The sequence below is a fragment of the Charadrius vociferus genome, unplaced genomic scaffold (assembly GCF_000708025.1).
Source record: "Charadrius vociferus isolate BGI_N301 unplaced genomic scaffold, ASM70802v2 scaffold1541, whole genome shotgun sequence".
NCBI classification, from domain to species: Eukaryota; Metazoa; Chordata; class Aves; order Charadriiformes; family Charadriidae; genus Charadrius; species Charadrius vociferus.
Genome location: NW_009646877.1, coordinates 323 through 15,225, shown reverse-complemented (window position 1 = coordinate 15,225; position 14,903 = coordinate 323). Strand labels below are relative to the sequence as shown.

Sequence of the window (14,903 nt, the reverse complement as noted above, 5' to 3'; positions counted from 1 at the left end):
TCCTCTTCTAAAGCAAGCAAATAAAATAGCCACATCATGTTATCAATACATCTATTTATAATTACACAGTGATTCCACAAGAAAATTTAGGAGAGAGCTAGTGTTAAATATTCAGCGTCATGGTGTCGCAACACTTCTTTACTTCAGTATACAAAGCCTAGAACTTCAGCCATAAAAAAACTGTAGATCCTTCATTCCAGCATGGAGTGCTCTACGCATGGTCACTTCTCTAACGTGGAATGCTCACCCAGTCTTGTTCTCGTCACTACAAGTAAGCAAAGACAAAATACAGTACTGAAAATTTTGAACACTAATAGGAAAACAGGAACTTGTTAAACCCCTTAAATAGTATCAGCACTGTTATTATCACGTTTGAACTGTCAGCTCATAACAGCCATGTTTTAAATGGTGCACCTACACTTGTTCTCTAACAATAAACAATTAAAAATGTGAATCATTACAGGGCTACCTGTTACAGAAGGATCAAATTAATAAGGCTTTTGGCGTTTGACATAATAAATAGAACCTAAAAAGTAGAGATAGCCTATGTCATGCATAGAAGTGATGATAACTCATTTTCAGATCATGCTTTAATAGTCAAGCTAACAAATACTACTTTGTAGCTGGAATTCGGTAGTTTGATGCTACAGTTATACATTAGGAAGTATACAGCAAGAGTCTACACTAACAAAAATTAAGCAAAGCCTTACTTAGCACAAAGGCTTATGTCTGACAGATTCAGACATCCCCCAAAGTGATCGAGAAATTATTTTCGAATTTTACACCATCATTTAAACATTAAAATAATTTTAGATTAGCCCAATGACCTATACTGTTAAAATACATCCATTAACTTCAGAAAGCATCTGTAAATCCTTTTCTTTCTTAGGCTCATCAGAAAGACTACAGTTTAAGTCACAGTTTTTTAAATACTCCAGTAACTGTCACTGGTTTGTCAGAAAAGTTCCATTAATAAAAATCCTAGATTTAAACTATTCTATCAATATAAAAGCATACTTTGACCTTCATAATATTCTATCAGATATGCAATTATAACTAGAATTTAAAATATCAAAATCTCATGAGGCTCTAGAGAAACTTGAGTATGTATTCTTTTCAGAACAAGTGTAAAATGCCTGTGATAGCTGAGAAAAAAATAATCATCCTTTTATACCTCTACATAAATTAAACATGCATTACTAGACAAACTAGTAAAAGTCTACAAAAACTAATGCTTGAGAACTTGTGCAGCTCTTATTGTTCATGCTAATAATACACACAAATTACACGAATGTTTAAAAAGGTATATTGTATACATATATTAAAACTAAGCACTGAATTCATGCTAATTATAAGACATTTCTAGATTGCACACTTCTGTTTGGCCTTAAATATTTACAACAGTGAATCAAGAATAAAAAAAAATTAATGTATACCTGCTAATACTAGAATAAAATAGGCTTTCCTAATGTTTTCTCTTGCACGTATGATGTAAAACGCTTTAAGAATTTTGGATATTCTCGTTTTGCCACTGCCCGTAACACTGATGCTGGTGCCCATCCTCCTGGGTTCACTAGAAGTAGACAGGAAGACAGACATTGAAATACAGCAAATCTGCTAAAAGCTAGAAAAGAAAATTTAAGTTTGTATTCCTGCAACTCTTTCTGAAGTAACAGGAAAGAATAATCAGCAGAATTTCCACCCTTACAGCTTGTATTGCAGCATGTTCGACTCTTAATACTCTAATTCAGTCCAGTTCTATGATGTCACTATTTAGAAAACATTAAACATGATGTGTTGTCTTTGGGGAATGCTTAAATGAAAGATGATATTCTTTAAGTACTTCCAAGAAACAACAGAAAAAGAATCGTAGAATCATAGAATGGTTTAGGTTGGAAAGGACCTTGAAGATCATTGAGTTCCAACCCCCCTGCCATAGGCAGGGACACCTCCCACTGGACCAGGTTGCTCAAAGCCCCATCCAGCCTGGCCTTGAACACCTCCAGGGATGGGGCCTCAACAACTTCTCTGGGCAACCTGTTCCAGTGCCTCAAGTTACTTATTATTTCAAAGAAAATAGAAGTCAGTCTTAACTTTTCAGTATCATCTGCTGCATTTTCCTGCACAATTGCTACATAGCAATTACAAATTATTTTTAAAGCACTTTAAACAAAATTTGAACTGATTCTAAAATATGCTTAAATTCACAGGTCAAGTACTTTGCTGAAAAAGCTGCCACTTCCCATATAATCACAGTTCAAAATTTGTCAATGAAAATGTATTTTTTAAATAATTGGGAAACTTCTAAACAGGAAACAAAACAGCTTACCCCAGAGTTTAACATCATATAGTATTATTTGTACAGGATTTAATACAAGTTGCTTCACTCCTATACGGCAAAGATTTACTAAACCCATTTTTCAGATTTTGATTCTTTAGTAAGCTGTGTAATAGGTGGTCAAAAGCAGTAAGCAGGTGAGATACTCAGTGTTTTATAGTTGCATGAGAGGAGCTAATAGGTACGTGGTTCCAATACTATAGTACACTGCTAAATACTGGGTACAGTAAAAATACAGTTTGGCTTTGCTAACTTTGCAGTCAATACCAAAGATTCTATCAATTAAAAAAAATAAAAAATAGGTAGACCAGATTATACAGCTTGCAAACATCCTCATACAAAATTTTTTTGTCCTTTCTTAATACTCAGGGTAAGAACTATGTCTTTACTATCAGCAGCTTTTCAGCCTAACAAGATGAATTGGAGAAAAAAAATTGACAGCAATACACAAATAAAAAAACCCAACAGACTTACTGAAACTAAAAGCTTATGCCAAGTCATCCCAGTTGCAGACATTTCTTCTGCCCACCCCCCTCCATGCCAAGGTTCTCTACTTAGGACCAAGCAACACATTCAACACATCGCTTTCATTTACTCCTCCCAGAATGCCACACAATGAAAGATCCCATTCACTGATTGATGTAGCACATTAATTCGAGTCTTTTTGACCATGAAGACCACAAGTGTGATTCTATATATAAATTTAACAGAAGACTGCATCAATCTTTTTTTTTGGTCAGTATTCAGCTCCCCAGAATTATCATATATTATGAATGTCATACTGCAAACTTTTAGACTTACCATTAGCTACATATGTAATCTTGCATAGGATATTGTCCCTGCTTATTTCCTTGTTCCCCTCTGGTGGGCTTACTAAGGTCTGACAAATCATAGCAATATTTATTTTGGCACGGACACAGCGATTGTTCAGCTGCAAAAAAAACCCCAATTAAACATTTGTAAGCTTCAAGCTAAGTTTATTTCAGCATACTTGACTGCTAACATTTTAATTTAGTATAAAGTCTAAGACACTCCAAAAGTTGTGTTTCGGGGAGTTTGCAGTCTAGCACTACATGGATGTAACATGAATGTGAATGAAATGAAAGTTAGGTGGTGAATAGGGAAAGGATTAAACTGAAATGCCTGAATCTCAGGTTTCTGTTTGCTTAATACAGTGAATTATTTCAATTATTGTGACAAGTAAGGAAACATCTAAAGAATAATGCATCAACATTTACAAATATCAGTTAGTAACTTTTCCCTTGTAAGAAGGCAATGGAATAGCGATCAGCACAAAAACACTCCAAAGAAAGCAATCATTGCTACTATCTGACAAAACCAAGGCAGAACTGTGTAAGCTAGAGGTTTAACAGATTCCATATCTACAGTTATACAAGCCTATTTCCGTGTCTGACAATACTGAAGAGTTATTGATTTGATTCCATACAAAGTAACCTCAATTCTTTAAAATGCTTTCACATCTCCAGAAATTTTGCTTCCATTCTGCTGCAACACCTTAGATCTGTCAACTGTTGAGATAAGGCAAGAAAGCTTTTGGCTCAGAATGCCTTCATCAGGTTATTGTATCATCTGGTTGAAAGAAACTGTATTTTTGCATACTCCCCCTTACACTAGTATTGCAAGACCATCATCACATAATAGAAAAATGATATCTTAAAAACAGAACTTGATAGAATGAAAATAACACTTACAGGAGCACTGTCATGTTCCACAGAGAAATTGCACACAATCCATGTTTCAGGATCATTTTCACTGAATGCTGGTATCTTTCTGATGGCAGATAAATACAGCACATCCCTTTGAGAAGCCGGCCACACCCTCTGCAGAGAAACATCTGAATATAAGCTTTTCCAGTTTTGCAATTTAAGTACTTACTATCCTTAGATAAAGGAAAAATAAAAACAACAAACAAGGCAAAACAGGTCAGTCATGTTATTTAAGTAAAAAAGTTTCTTCAAGTTAGTGATTCCGTGCAATTTTCAAAACTGAAACAGAACATAGGTGTTGTACAGATGTGTATCAGGTTATATGGCTATACTTCATTTAAAAAAAATTAAGATAAAAGTTTAAGGCCTTTGAAAAGCAGAGAGCCAAGCTGCAATGACTTTTACAGTAGACAACCAGGAAGAGGTTCTCTCAACTTCGGGTTTACATTTTAGTTAATACTTGTAATCTACAAACCGAACTAGTGGCTAAGTATAAATAGCTGCATCTACAGTTATTTATGTCTCCATATTTATGGAGACAGAGAGAGAGAAAGAGAGCAAGAAATAGTTATAACAAATATTATTTCAAGAAGCTACTACTTTAATGAGACAGATATGGTAAACTGGTTTTATCTAAGAGAAAATTTCAGAAGCAGTATCTGATAAAATAAAGTAAAACTATACAGAAGCCATTTTCCTGACACTCAATAGGGGGAAAAAAGTCTAGTTTTTACCACAGTATTATACAGTTCATACAACTGCCTTATTCAAAAATCAGAGTCTGTTGTTACAGCAGTTTTAAGGTAACCACATTGCTAGTAAAATTGTTAAAAAAATATTATTGTTTTAATATTTGAGTATACTAATAATTGGAATCATACAAGATTAAAGATGAATTTGTACACTTCATTCCCATTTTTTTTTTTAACCTATTAGGTTACAGTTATTTGGTTATAAATCAAATGAACATTTTTGTAAAGCTACATCAGAACTGGTTGGGGTGAAAAACCATAATGAAGTTAAAAGAACAAATGCTGTACCAGCAATTATACCACCTCATAATGCAAATGCATACGTCAACTAATCATGGTCAACAATAGCTTGCATTATTGCAAGAAAACATATGACATAGTGGTATGCGTTTCTTCCTTGTAGTCAGTGTCAATTTATTGCTTCAGTTTGCTTTAGATGACCCTTGCCTTGCTGGCAGTGATACACTTAAGAGATTAAAAACAGTCCTCATTTGTTATTACAAGCTCTATAAGACACATACACAACCAATTATGCTATCAAGCCAAGTTTGAAAAATTGACAAAGTTGCAGTTTAATAGAGAACTTGTTCTGAACTGTTGTTTTGAATAGTATTTTAAGTTGTTAAAGTATTTCAGAAAAGATTACAACACATATGCCCCAGACTGTCTCACTAAGGTGTGTATACAGGTGAAGTGTTATTACCTTATGCATCTGGTAAATGATGATTGCATTATCAGCTAAATTTTCCACAACATGGAAATTTTCAATTGTTGCTAAAAGAGGGGGAGGGGGAAATATATCCATCAGTAAACCAGCACAGATATTAGGTCAATGTTATAAACAATATGCTTGCTGATAAACATGTAAAGCTTAAGAACCAATTCCTTACTTTCCCAGTCATTACGAACATCGACATTCCAGAAGTAGTGGCAAACTTCATGCCCTGTTACCCCTTTAACGGCATGTGTTGCTTTCAAAGGATCTAAAACTACTCCATTCTCTTCTACCTCTCTTCTGTATACCTATGGCCAAATACAAAGAAACAAATGCAGAACAGAAATTGTCAAAACTGTTCATGTTTTAATTATTTAAGGTTTCATCAGCTTTGATAAAAAACTTACCTAAGAGACTAACACATGAATAATTTGCCATGTCAGTGTTCTCTGGTAACTACCAATGCAGACGTTCTTACATGGCACTTCACATTAAAATACCAGTATTTTGAGAATTGCTACTCCAAAAATGATTAAGCTACCTCATTTATCACTATGCACAAGAATGCATATAAGCACAGTGGAGTAGCTGACAATAACTTGCTACCATATAACATTTTCATACATTTAATTTACACACCATTTTGATACCAAGTTTTAAGTAGGAGAAAATGAGAAAGGAATCTGCAAAGACAAAGCTATTGCAAAAGTTGCATAAGATTTTACATTAATAAATATATTAGAAGCTGCAGCTCTTGTAGATTCCAGTCTCAAATTAAACAATACTTTCTCAGTTTTAACAGCATAACTTGCTGAGTGATAGTATTCAAAGAGAATAAAAATATCTGTCTTCACAGCATATAGTCTTATATCAATTAAGAAAAAAACCAAATGCTTACCTTCATTTCTCCTTCTTCTACCACTAGCTGCCAATTAGCATCTCCTCCTACATCTTGCAGGGAATATGTAATATGGTTTTGTACCATCTCTTCCACCTTTAAAAGAAAAAATACACATTTTTAAATCATTCCTTCCATCTTCTTGGGCAGGGGACTGTACAGTATTGGAAGCCACAAGTCAATACTTCAAATCCTGTGCAGGAGCTGAACTTGGACAACAGAGCCTCCTATCACAGGTTAAGAACAAGCAGATACTTCTGGCCTTCAGAAACAAAAGCCAAAATCTTGATTCAACTTCCAACTTCATTTTTTATGTGTACTTCCCTATCCTTCCTTTGCACCTCGAAACTGTCAAAACTCACTATTTCTACCTAAGACAGTTTTATTTCAGCATGTAGGAAATTACTTCAGGTATCTCCAAGTAGAATTACAATGCATTGTAAGACTTGAAAGCCAATATTCACTGAAGAGCATTAAAAAAGTTGAACAAAGGTGGTGGTGGGGAAGAGACAGACAAGTTCTAAAAAAAGTGAATACGTATCAAAAGTCATCTTGAAACAGCAGTGAAGGAAACAGTCATGAGCAAAGCATGCCCATTCTGTTTCATTGGCATATTTGCACAGTTACCAGCTAGAAAAACAGAAATGCTTACATTCCAAAAAATTATGATGATGCAGAAACTCCACTATTATAAAATACTAATTTAAAAATTACTTAGCTAGACAGTTGTGTGCTTTTCTTAAAGGCCAAATATTTGATACATTTTTATCAATCTATGTGAATATCTCAGATTTTTTTGTTGTTCCAAATAATGTGCATGAAAATGGGCGGAGTGACAGGAAATGGATTTTTATTTTAAATCTACAGTCTTATTCTATGTTTCTTTTGTGTCCGACCCCCCCATTTTCAAATCCCACTCTCTCCCAAATAAAAATAGAGACAAAAATATAAAGTATCTATTGCTGTGCAATGTTTACAAGTGCTGGAAACAATTTAATAACTTTTTCCACCTAAAACGTAGGCGACTACTAAAACTCATCACAGCAAATAAGTCCATGTAATTCACACTATTTTGCTGAATTACTAGAAATACCTTTTTTAAAAAGGAAAAGCACTGCAAGCAAAGGTTAGTCAATTGACCAACATACAGATTAGTCTAAGCAGCGTACAATCACAAGATTAATAGTCTGAACCAATAAGTGGGTTTTGCACAACTTACAAAAATATATGCACACTAGGCTTCATAACCTATAAAACATAACTGAGCAAGTAGTACAAGTATAAAGAAAAATGAAAGAATACTTAATGACCTTTTTCTGACATGATATAGAACTGAAAGATGTTATTTACTTTTAATTTAAAGCAGTAATTTTGTTTGTACAACGTACTGTTTGGGCAATACACTTAAGACCAGGAATAAAAAAGTAATTGAATCATGTCAAAATCCTCAAAGTATAGCATAAAAATAAAATCCTTTCAATAGAAATTCTACTTTATCTTATTGTAACCATACAGAAACACAAGTTATCAGTCCAGTTTGGGGGGTTTTCTTTGGTTTTTTTTTTTTTTTTTAGTTCTAATGAACTATAAACAGCCGCAAGATTTGTGTTTCTGCTTTTAGACAGGCCATCTTTTCCTGATACTTATTAACAAGCTTCCTACAAAATATTATTCTAATTATTTTTTTCCAGTGACAGTACAATCCTAGCCGGGTAAGAATGTGGACTATTTAAACATTCAATTTACTAGCTCTAGGTTACACTTCTTTCAGAAAGGAATCCTCACCATGCTCCCAACCTTTACCTGCAACACCTTCAGGTCCCTATCTCTCTTCTCCCCTAGCTCCTAATCTATTAAGGACAAAGCTGGCTTTAATATGTTTGTTTTGTATTTTGCTACTTTTTGCTTTATGCTAAATGCAGAGGGAGAAGGGGAATAGTAAAGAAAGAAGAGAATGAGGCATCCACAGGAGTGCAATCTAAACAGTTTAAGGCCTTTGGAATTGTTCAGCATTTAGCCCCCGACTTCCTCTGAAAACTTGAAAGGCATTTTTAGTTTGGTTCTCTCCCGATAAAGTTTCATCCCTGCTAACACAACATCTTTCTGACAGCTTCCCCTTAGGGGTTTGGGGAAGGAGAGGTATCATCACTGCAGCTTGCAGAAGAGAGTGAATGCTGGTTTTCGCTAACAAGCAATTAGTTCTACTTGATCAAGTAATTGCAGTGCCTGCAACTGCCTTGTGCATACTACCTGTCCAAACTGCAATCTACCTGCTGTGGTCACTGCCTGTCAACCTGCATCTATTTCAGGTACCACAGCAGGCACAGAGTCAAGAATCACAGCTTCTTTCCCACTGGGGAGGCCGCACTATTACCTCTGGGTTCCTGGCAGACCACAGGAATGGTCTGCAAAAATACTTGCAACCCACGCAACCTTGGCCTGAACATTAAGTGGGCAGTTCTTCATTTAAAAGGCCCTCAGAACAGCTCAATCTATTTTAAAATCTGATAGTCCTTTAGAAGTCCTTTAAAAGAGGAGAAAGTGATCTGCAAAACATCTGCAGCATTTTAACCTCCCACTCAACTGGCAGAGACAAATCAATGCCTTTCTCAAGGCACACTGAAGAACCAGCTCCCATCAGAATACACTTCTCAATCTTAAAAACAAAGATGAAAGTTTGTACTTGAACTTTTACTAATACCAAAACTCCCTTGGTATGAATGAAGCCTAGAAACAAGTCCCATTTATTCAGAATCATGATATTAGCTCGCCTTTCCAAAAGCCAAATCCTCAGCATGGGGACAGAAGCCAATTTCCTATTAATAAGGTCCACAGCAGGTTGTCACCAAAAGGTGTGCTGCTTTTCTCTTCATGCTCTCAGTTGTCTTTCACCTACTTGTTCACTAGCAATGAAGCTCCAGAGCAGGTGGACCGACTTACTGATCTGGCAAAAGTTTGTTCTAGGGAAAATATGGGGGAGGGAGGGGACAGAAGGGAGTAGGTTTCTTCAAAGTTAGCAAGATCATCCTTTCTGCAGTGAGTCAGTTAACTTGAAACCACATCCTAAGACACTGGGTAGTAGCTTCTACATAGTATAATCCCTACAGCTGCTGAAAAGAGCAACACCTTGACCCCATAATCCAGTCCATTTGACCCTGATCTTTAACATCAATTTGCATTATTGTGATAAGGACCTGGTAAACCTCAGATTTGTTTTTAAATGATTAGGTTTTCAGCCACACTAGTCCTCTGATACTCAGGTTTACCATACGGATCCACAAATGTTATCACAGGCATAAGAGACGAAAATGAGAAGGTTCGCATATTTTAGTGACTATGAGTTTCCCTTACATTGAACTGGCCATGTACCCATAGCCTGATAGACAACCAATTCTATCTTTGGAATCAAACTTGCTTTCTATTACTTGATTTTCCCCTTCCTCCCAAACAAAACCAAACTTGAATTACTAACGTGACTACTGGAATACCAGTAGATGAGCCTACCAGTGTTGTGAAATATGACCTGCATACTTTCCCCTTGCGATAAGTTCAAATTCCAGAAATTAACTGACTGCAATAGGTCAAGGCAAGCGTTGGGATTTCAGTTCAATAAGCAAGTCCTTAAGTGTTAGGGTTCTGGTCACAAAGCTGGTGGCAAGGTCTGCAGGTAGTATGATTCCAGGCTCTGTCAATCAAAATAAAATCCATTCCTTCTATTTGAAAAAGCAGGCTGTTTGCAGTGTTAGTTAATAATTTAAAAAGCAAACAAACAAACCCCAAAACAACAGATCCCAGAAGGAAGCCCCATATTCACAATCATATATGGACCACAGCAGAAGGAAACTAAATGGCATGAATGCTATGTCCGAATGAATTTTTTTTGAGAATAAAGACCAAACACATGAACTCACTTATCTAATTCAACTCTAAACTATCATCTTCAGAGCAAGCACTTAGAGTGATTTTTACATTACTGGAATATGTCACTATGACTAGATTCACATATTCAGGATGTCAGACATTTTCTGAGGGATAACTGAATATATTGGAACTCTTCAGTAAAAATTCTCATACCCACAATCTCATTTGTTAACAACATACTTTATGACCTTTCAGTAATAAAACTAGTTGTAGAGGTAAAAAATTATAATAGAGAACCTCAACATTTAGAATCTTAATGTTATTACACGTGACACACATTTTAAAGACAAAATTAAACCTTTGACTTAAAAGCAAGAAAAAATATTCAATTTCAAGCAAAGACCATCTCCAGCCCCCACAAAACAGGTGTTATTTTATTACTTTTATTATAATCAGAAATGCAACATTTTCAAGTTGTAGGCATTTTTATTAAAGCTACTGAAATCAATCCAACAGTTTCACAAGATTTGGGCCGCTGCACAAGTGATAAGCATGCAAGCAGAATCTAAAAAGATAACCATTTAGTATAGGAATAGAGATTTTTTTTTTTTGTCTCAACATGCTAGTTTAAAGCAAGCAGCAATTTATCTAACAAAAACCCAGGTTCTAGAGAAGAGGATGAAATGCAGCAAAGATATGCAACCCCCACTCTACACATTAATACAGTACCTGGGCGCTGAATCTGTGAACATCAGAGGCACTGACTAGATCAATGGAAGACATGGAGGAAGAACGACTATAGGGCTACCAGAGACAAAGAAAAAAACCAAGTAATCAGAACAAAGGCAGACCAGTGCATTCAGTGCCAACTTGCAAGCAGAAGATAATGAAGAAAAGGAAAACAAAAACACCATAAGCAGCAAGCACAGCAGTGAATGCTAATTTCATGCACCTATTATGTATTATGCTCCCAATGTAGCCCTGAGAAGAGCATAGTGTTTCCAGTAACACTAAAAAAAGTCAACTGATCCCAATGCAAGAGACTGGGTTTGTTTTGGTTTTTTTTAATCAATTAAATTAATTTTGGTGAAGTTATCTTAAAGACACTGAGGTTAGCAAGTTAGGATTTTTTTTTCCTTTATCTCAAACAGACAAGCTTGATACAAGCCAAGAGTATCCTAAATAGATACTGAATTCAGTATTTTTTTTTGAGCCGAGACAGAAACCAGTCCTTCTCCAATTCCAGCTACTTCAATTGAAAATGAATAAACCATTGAAAATTATACTAGAAACACACACACAAAAAAAATCAATCTTACCTATCCATAAAAAATATAATATAGAAATATAAGTCAGCCCATTATTCAGAGGAGATCATGAGAAATATCTTACCTTTTGGACAAATCTATGAGTCCCCACAGCAGAATACGCATCTCCAGTAGGTAAGGATGTTGGCCAGTGTAATCTGACCTTTTCACTTTGGGACTGCAACAAAATAGGTTTTAATTATTGGTAGTCAACTGCTACTGGGTGGACTATGAAACAGTGAGGCATCCTCAATCTATATACAGTGGCTACAACAACTAATGCTGTCCATGACAGACATGAAGTTGTCATCCTGCTGGAGTTCTCAGGAAGTGAATGGGCCTTGAGACTGAATTACCCATTCATCTACACTTCAAGATGTATTTCCAGGTTAAGCAAAATAGATTGGCAGCATTAAGGATGTTGCATCCATGTAGTAGTACAACAGTCACTCAGAATTTTTACTTTCTGCTAAGAAACTCCAACATAGATAAACTCTGTTGGGTACTATACGTCCACTAGAAAGTCTTATAATTCTTAACCAAGTCATTGTATTCACTATATTCATAAACCTTTTAAGACAAAGGAGGCACCACTTTGTTATTCCCTCTCATTTTATACACTACTATATATTCTCATATTCTATATATTTTGTCACATGCATCTTATCCCTTTTTGATCCTTGTCACTGAAGTGTATTCAAGAAATGAGTTAGAGAAACAGCCAGAGCCTACACAATTTTTTAATAAAAACAAACACCAACAGAACTATGTCTTGCCTATTTCACATACTGCTACAGTCAAAAGAAACTTCAGAACAACAATTAGGTTTTGAAAAATAGCTGCAGTATTTGATATTCCTATTTGCACAGGGCATCAGTTACATATAAAGATAAGTTTTATATAGGACTAAAACACTTATTTAGGAATTAGAAACCAGAGACATTCAATTAGCTTAACACTTACACTATCCTTTTCTATGCAAGCTGTGAAGTCACTTTTTTCTCAAAATTAGTGTTAAGCAGTGATATTTAACTGTACAAATATTAAGTAGTGAATTCCACTTTTAAGTGTCAGTATAAAATATCTAGAGTTTCAGAAGATGCACCCCAGGACTGAGTAAGTCACAGGAATCTTCCATGAAGTGCCCCCAACATTAACACATTTTTCAAGTATCAATACCTGTTCTTCCATTTTATCCTGTCTATCGAGAGCAGCTTCAACAGCATCAAAGAATTCTTCTTCATTAATCAAACTATTAGGACCCTCCTAGAGCATAAGAAACAAAACTAGTTCAAAATTTTGGAGACATGAGAGCTCCACTTAAGTTTAATATTAGAAACAGATATTTATATATTATACATATAACTGACAGAAGGAAATTTCTTCCATAGACCTCAAATATTTTCACCAATATTCTTAGATTACAGTTAATCTGAAAACCCTATTTGTTAAAGGAAGTTATTTCCTTTAACTACAATTTAGGGGTAGTCCTATAAAAAAGCAAAAGACCAGGAAACTGAAGACAGAGTAACAGTGTCAATATGCTTTGACATCAGATTTAGGTTTTAATTAACATATATCTTCTCTTAAAAATGTTTACAGTGTGTCAGTAAAGTAAACATATTAACATAATTGTGTATATACTCCTTCCAAGTATTCCAGTGCCTCAGGGTGGATTTCAGATATGTGCTCAAAGCACAACAAGACAAGACAAATCCTGGGGATCACTATTGACAATTCTTGGAAAGACCAGTTTAAAAATAAACAGCAGGTAGAGTTAACTATTAAAAACTTGTGTCCACTAAGTAAAGTAAAATGGTAATTTAAGCAAACTAAGTTTACTGCTTTTATTGTATTGTAAAACAAACTGGTCCAGCAAATTTCAAAAATCTACTTTATAACAGGGATATCTGGGAGAAGCAGCTGGGTTCAAAACCAGGTAGACAAAGTCCAACTTCCTATCCAATCTTTTTCTTTTACAGTGCCTCAGTCACAACAGAGAACCTAAGCTCAAGTATCTTTTAAATATCCCAACATATTAGTACTATTTCTCATGCTATAATTTGCAAGTAGAAACCTGCTTGATTAATGTAAATGAAAGGGTCAAGTTCTTAAAAATTACGCAAACTGCATTATAGGTGCATTAGCTTACATTACTCTTCAGAAGGCAGTTTAAAAGTCTTAGAATTTGTCTAAATAACGAAACTGAGGAGGAAGCTGCTAAAACATGCAATTTAACAGACGAAGCAGAACCTAAAATCATTGAATTTATCAACACATTTCAAGTGGCGGTGACAAGTTAAAAATCAATTCAAGTCAAACTTCAAATTCTAGGACTGCCTCTTCAGTCAAGGTTTTCATATTTGCATTACATATCTATACTGCTGACTCATTAAAAAGTAAGAGTACAAAACTTGCATATGAGCAGTATCAAGCGTACAAGAAAAATAATAAAGTCAGCAGAAATATCTGTAAGCAAAATCCTTAGACAAAAGCAGAATAAGGAAACCTGAGGCGAAGACAGACTTCTATTCTCAAAAAATTAAGGATTTAGATTCTTCAGTTTCAGAAAAAGCGGCATGAACATGCTTGCACAGCCAAATACCTTGATTTACACACACACACTCCTTTGAGAAACAAACCAATCTTTTAAAGCCTTAGTATTTTTAAAGATTTCAAAAGCAGAATTTGTACCTCGTAGTCTGGCCCTCCAAAGTGGGACTTTTTCTTCAGTTCTGTCACAGCGTTTTTGTATGCTTCTTCAATTCTTCTCCTTTTCTCTACCTCCTGTAAAATTACACAATCATTTGATGCAGCAAGAATGAATCAGCTGATAATAAATGGAATGACCAGTATAAGGGTTTCTCCCAAGTAACAACTACATATCTGCTGATTTTCTGATTTTATTTGAATGCAGGCATTATATGTGCCCATATACATGCATATATAATACAAAGATTGGGGAGCTAGCTACCTTGAGCACACCTTCTTTAAGTCGTGTAGAAGAAATGAGATCAGCAAGCAAAGTATGGTATCTAGTTTAAGCATAGCTATTCATGGTTTGTTGAGGGTCAGACTTGGTATCTGATAGTTGATATAAACTCCTTGACACAGATGCTTGGGCAGTGATAACAAAGGGTGAAAAGTAAGACTGGTAGAAAGCTAACTTGTTGAATAGGGTGAGATATTAGTGAATCACAGCATGTAACCTTATATCTATAATTAGCTGGCATAGGATCCACATGAATCATTTTGTGAACTCCATGCAGAGACTAACAATTCAACATCATTCTCCCATAATAGGT

General features: G+C 35.2%; 1 protein-coding gene across 1 annotated transcript; it reads right to left on the bottom strand.

The window, feature by feature from the left end:
• Positions 1–1,445: 1,445 nt before the first annotated feature.
• On the bottom strand, positions 1,446–14,385 carry LOC104294769 (collagen type IV alpha-3-binding protein-like; the record flags this gene model as incomplete). The annotated part of the gene is made up of 10 exons (XM_009894416.1): positions 1,446–1,573; positions 3,140–3,269; positions 4,051–4,179; positions 5,521–5,591; positions 5,708–5,840; positions 6,431–6,526; positions 11,021–11,095; positions 11,684–11,776; positions 12,778–12,864; positions 14,293–14,385. Coding segments are annotated over 10 exons (1,035 nt in total), but the record flags the coding sequence as incomplete, so codon positions are not given.
• Positions 14,386–14,903: the final 518 nt, after the last annotated feature.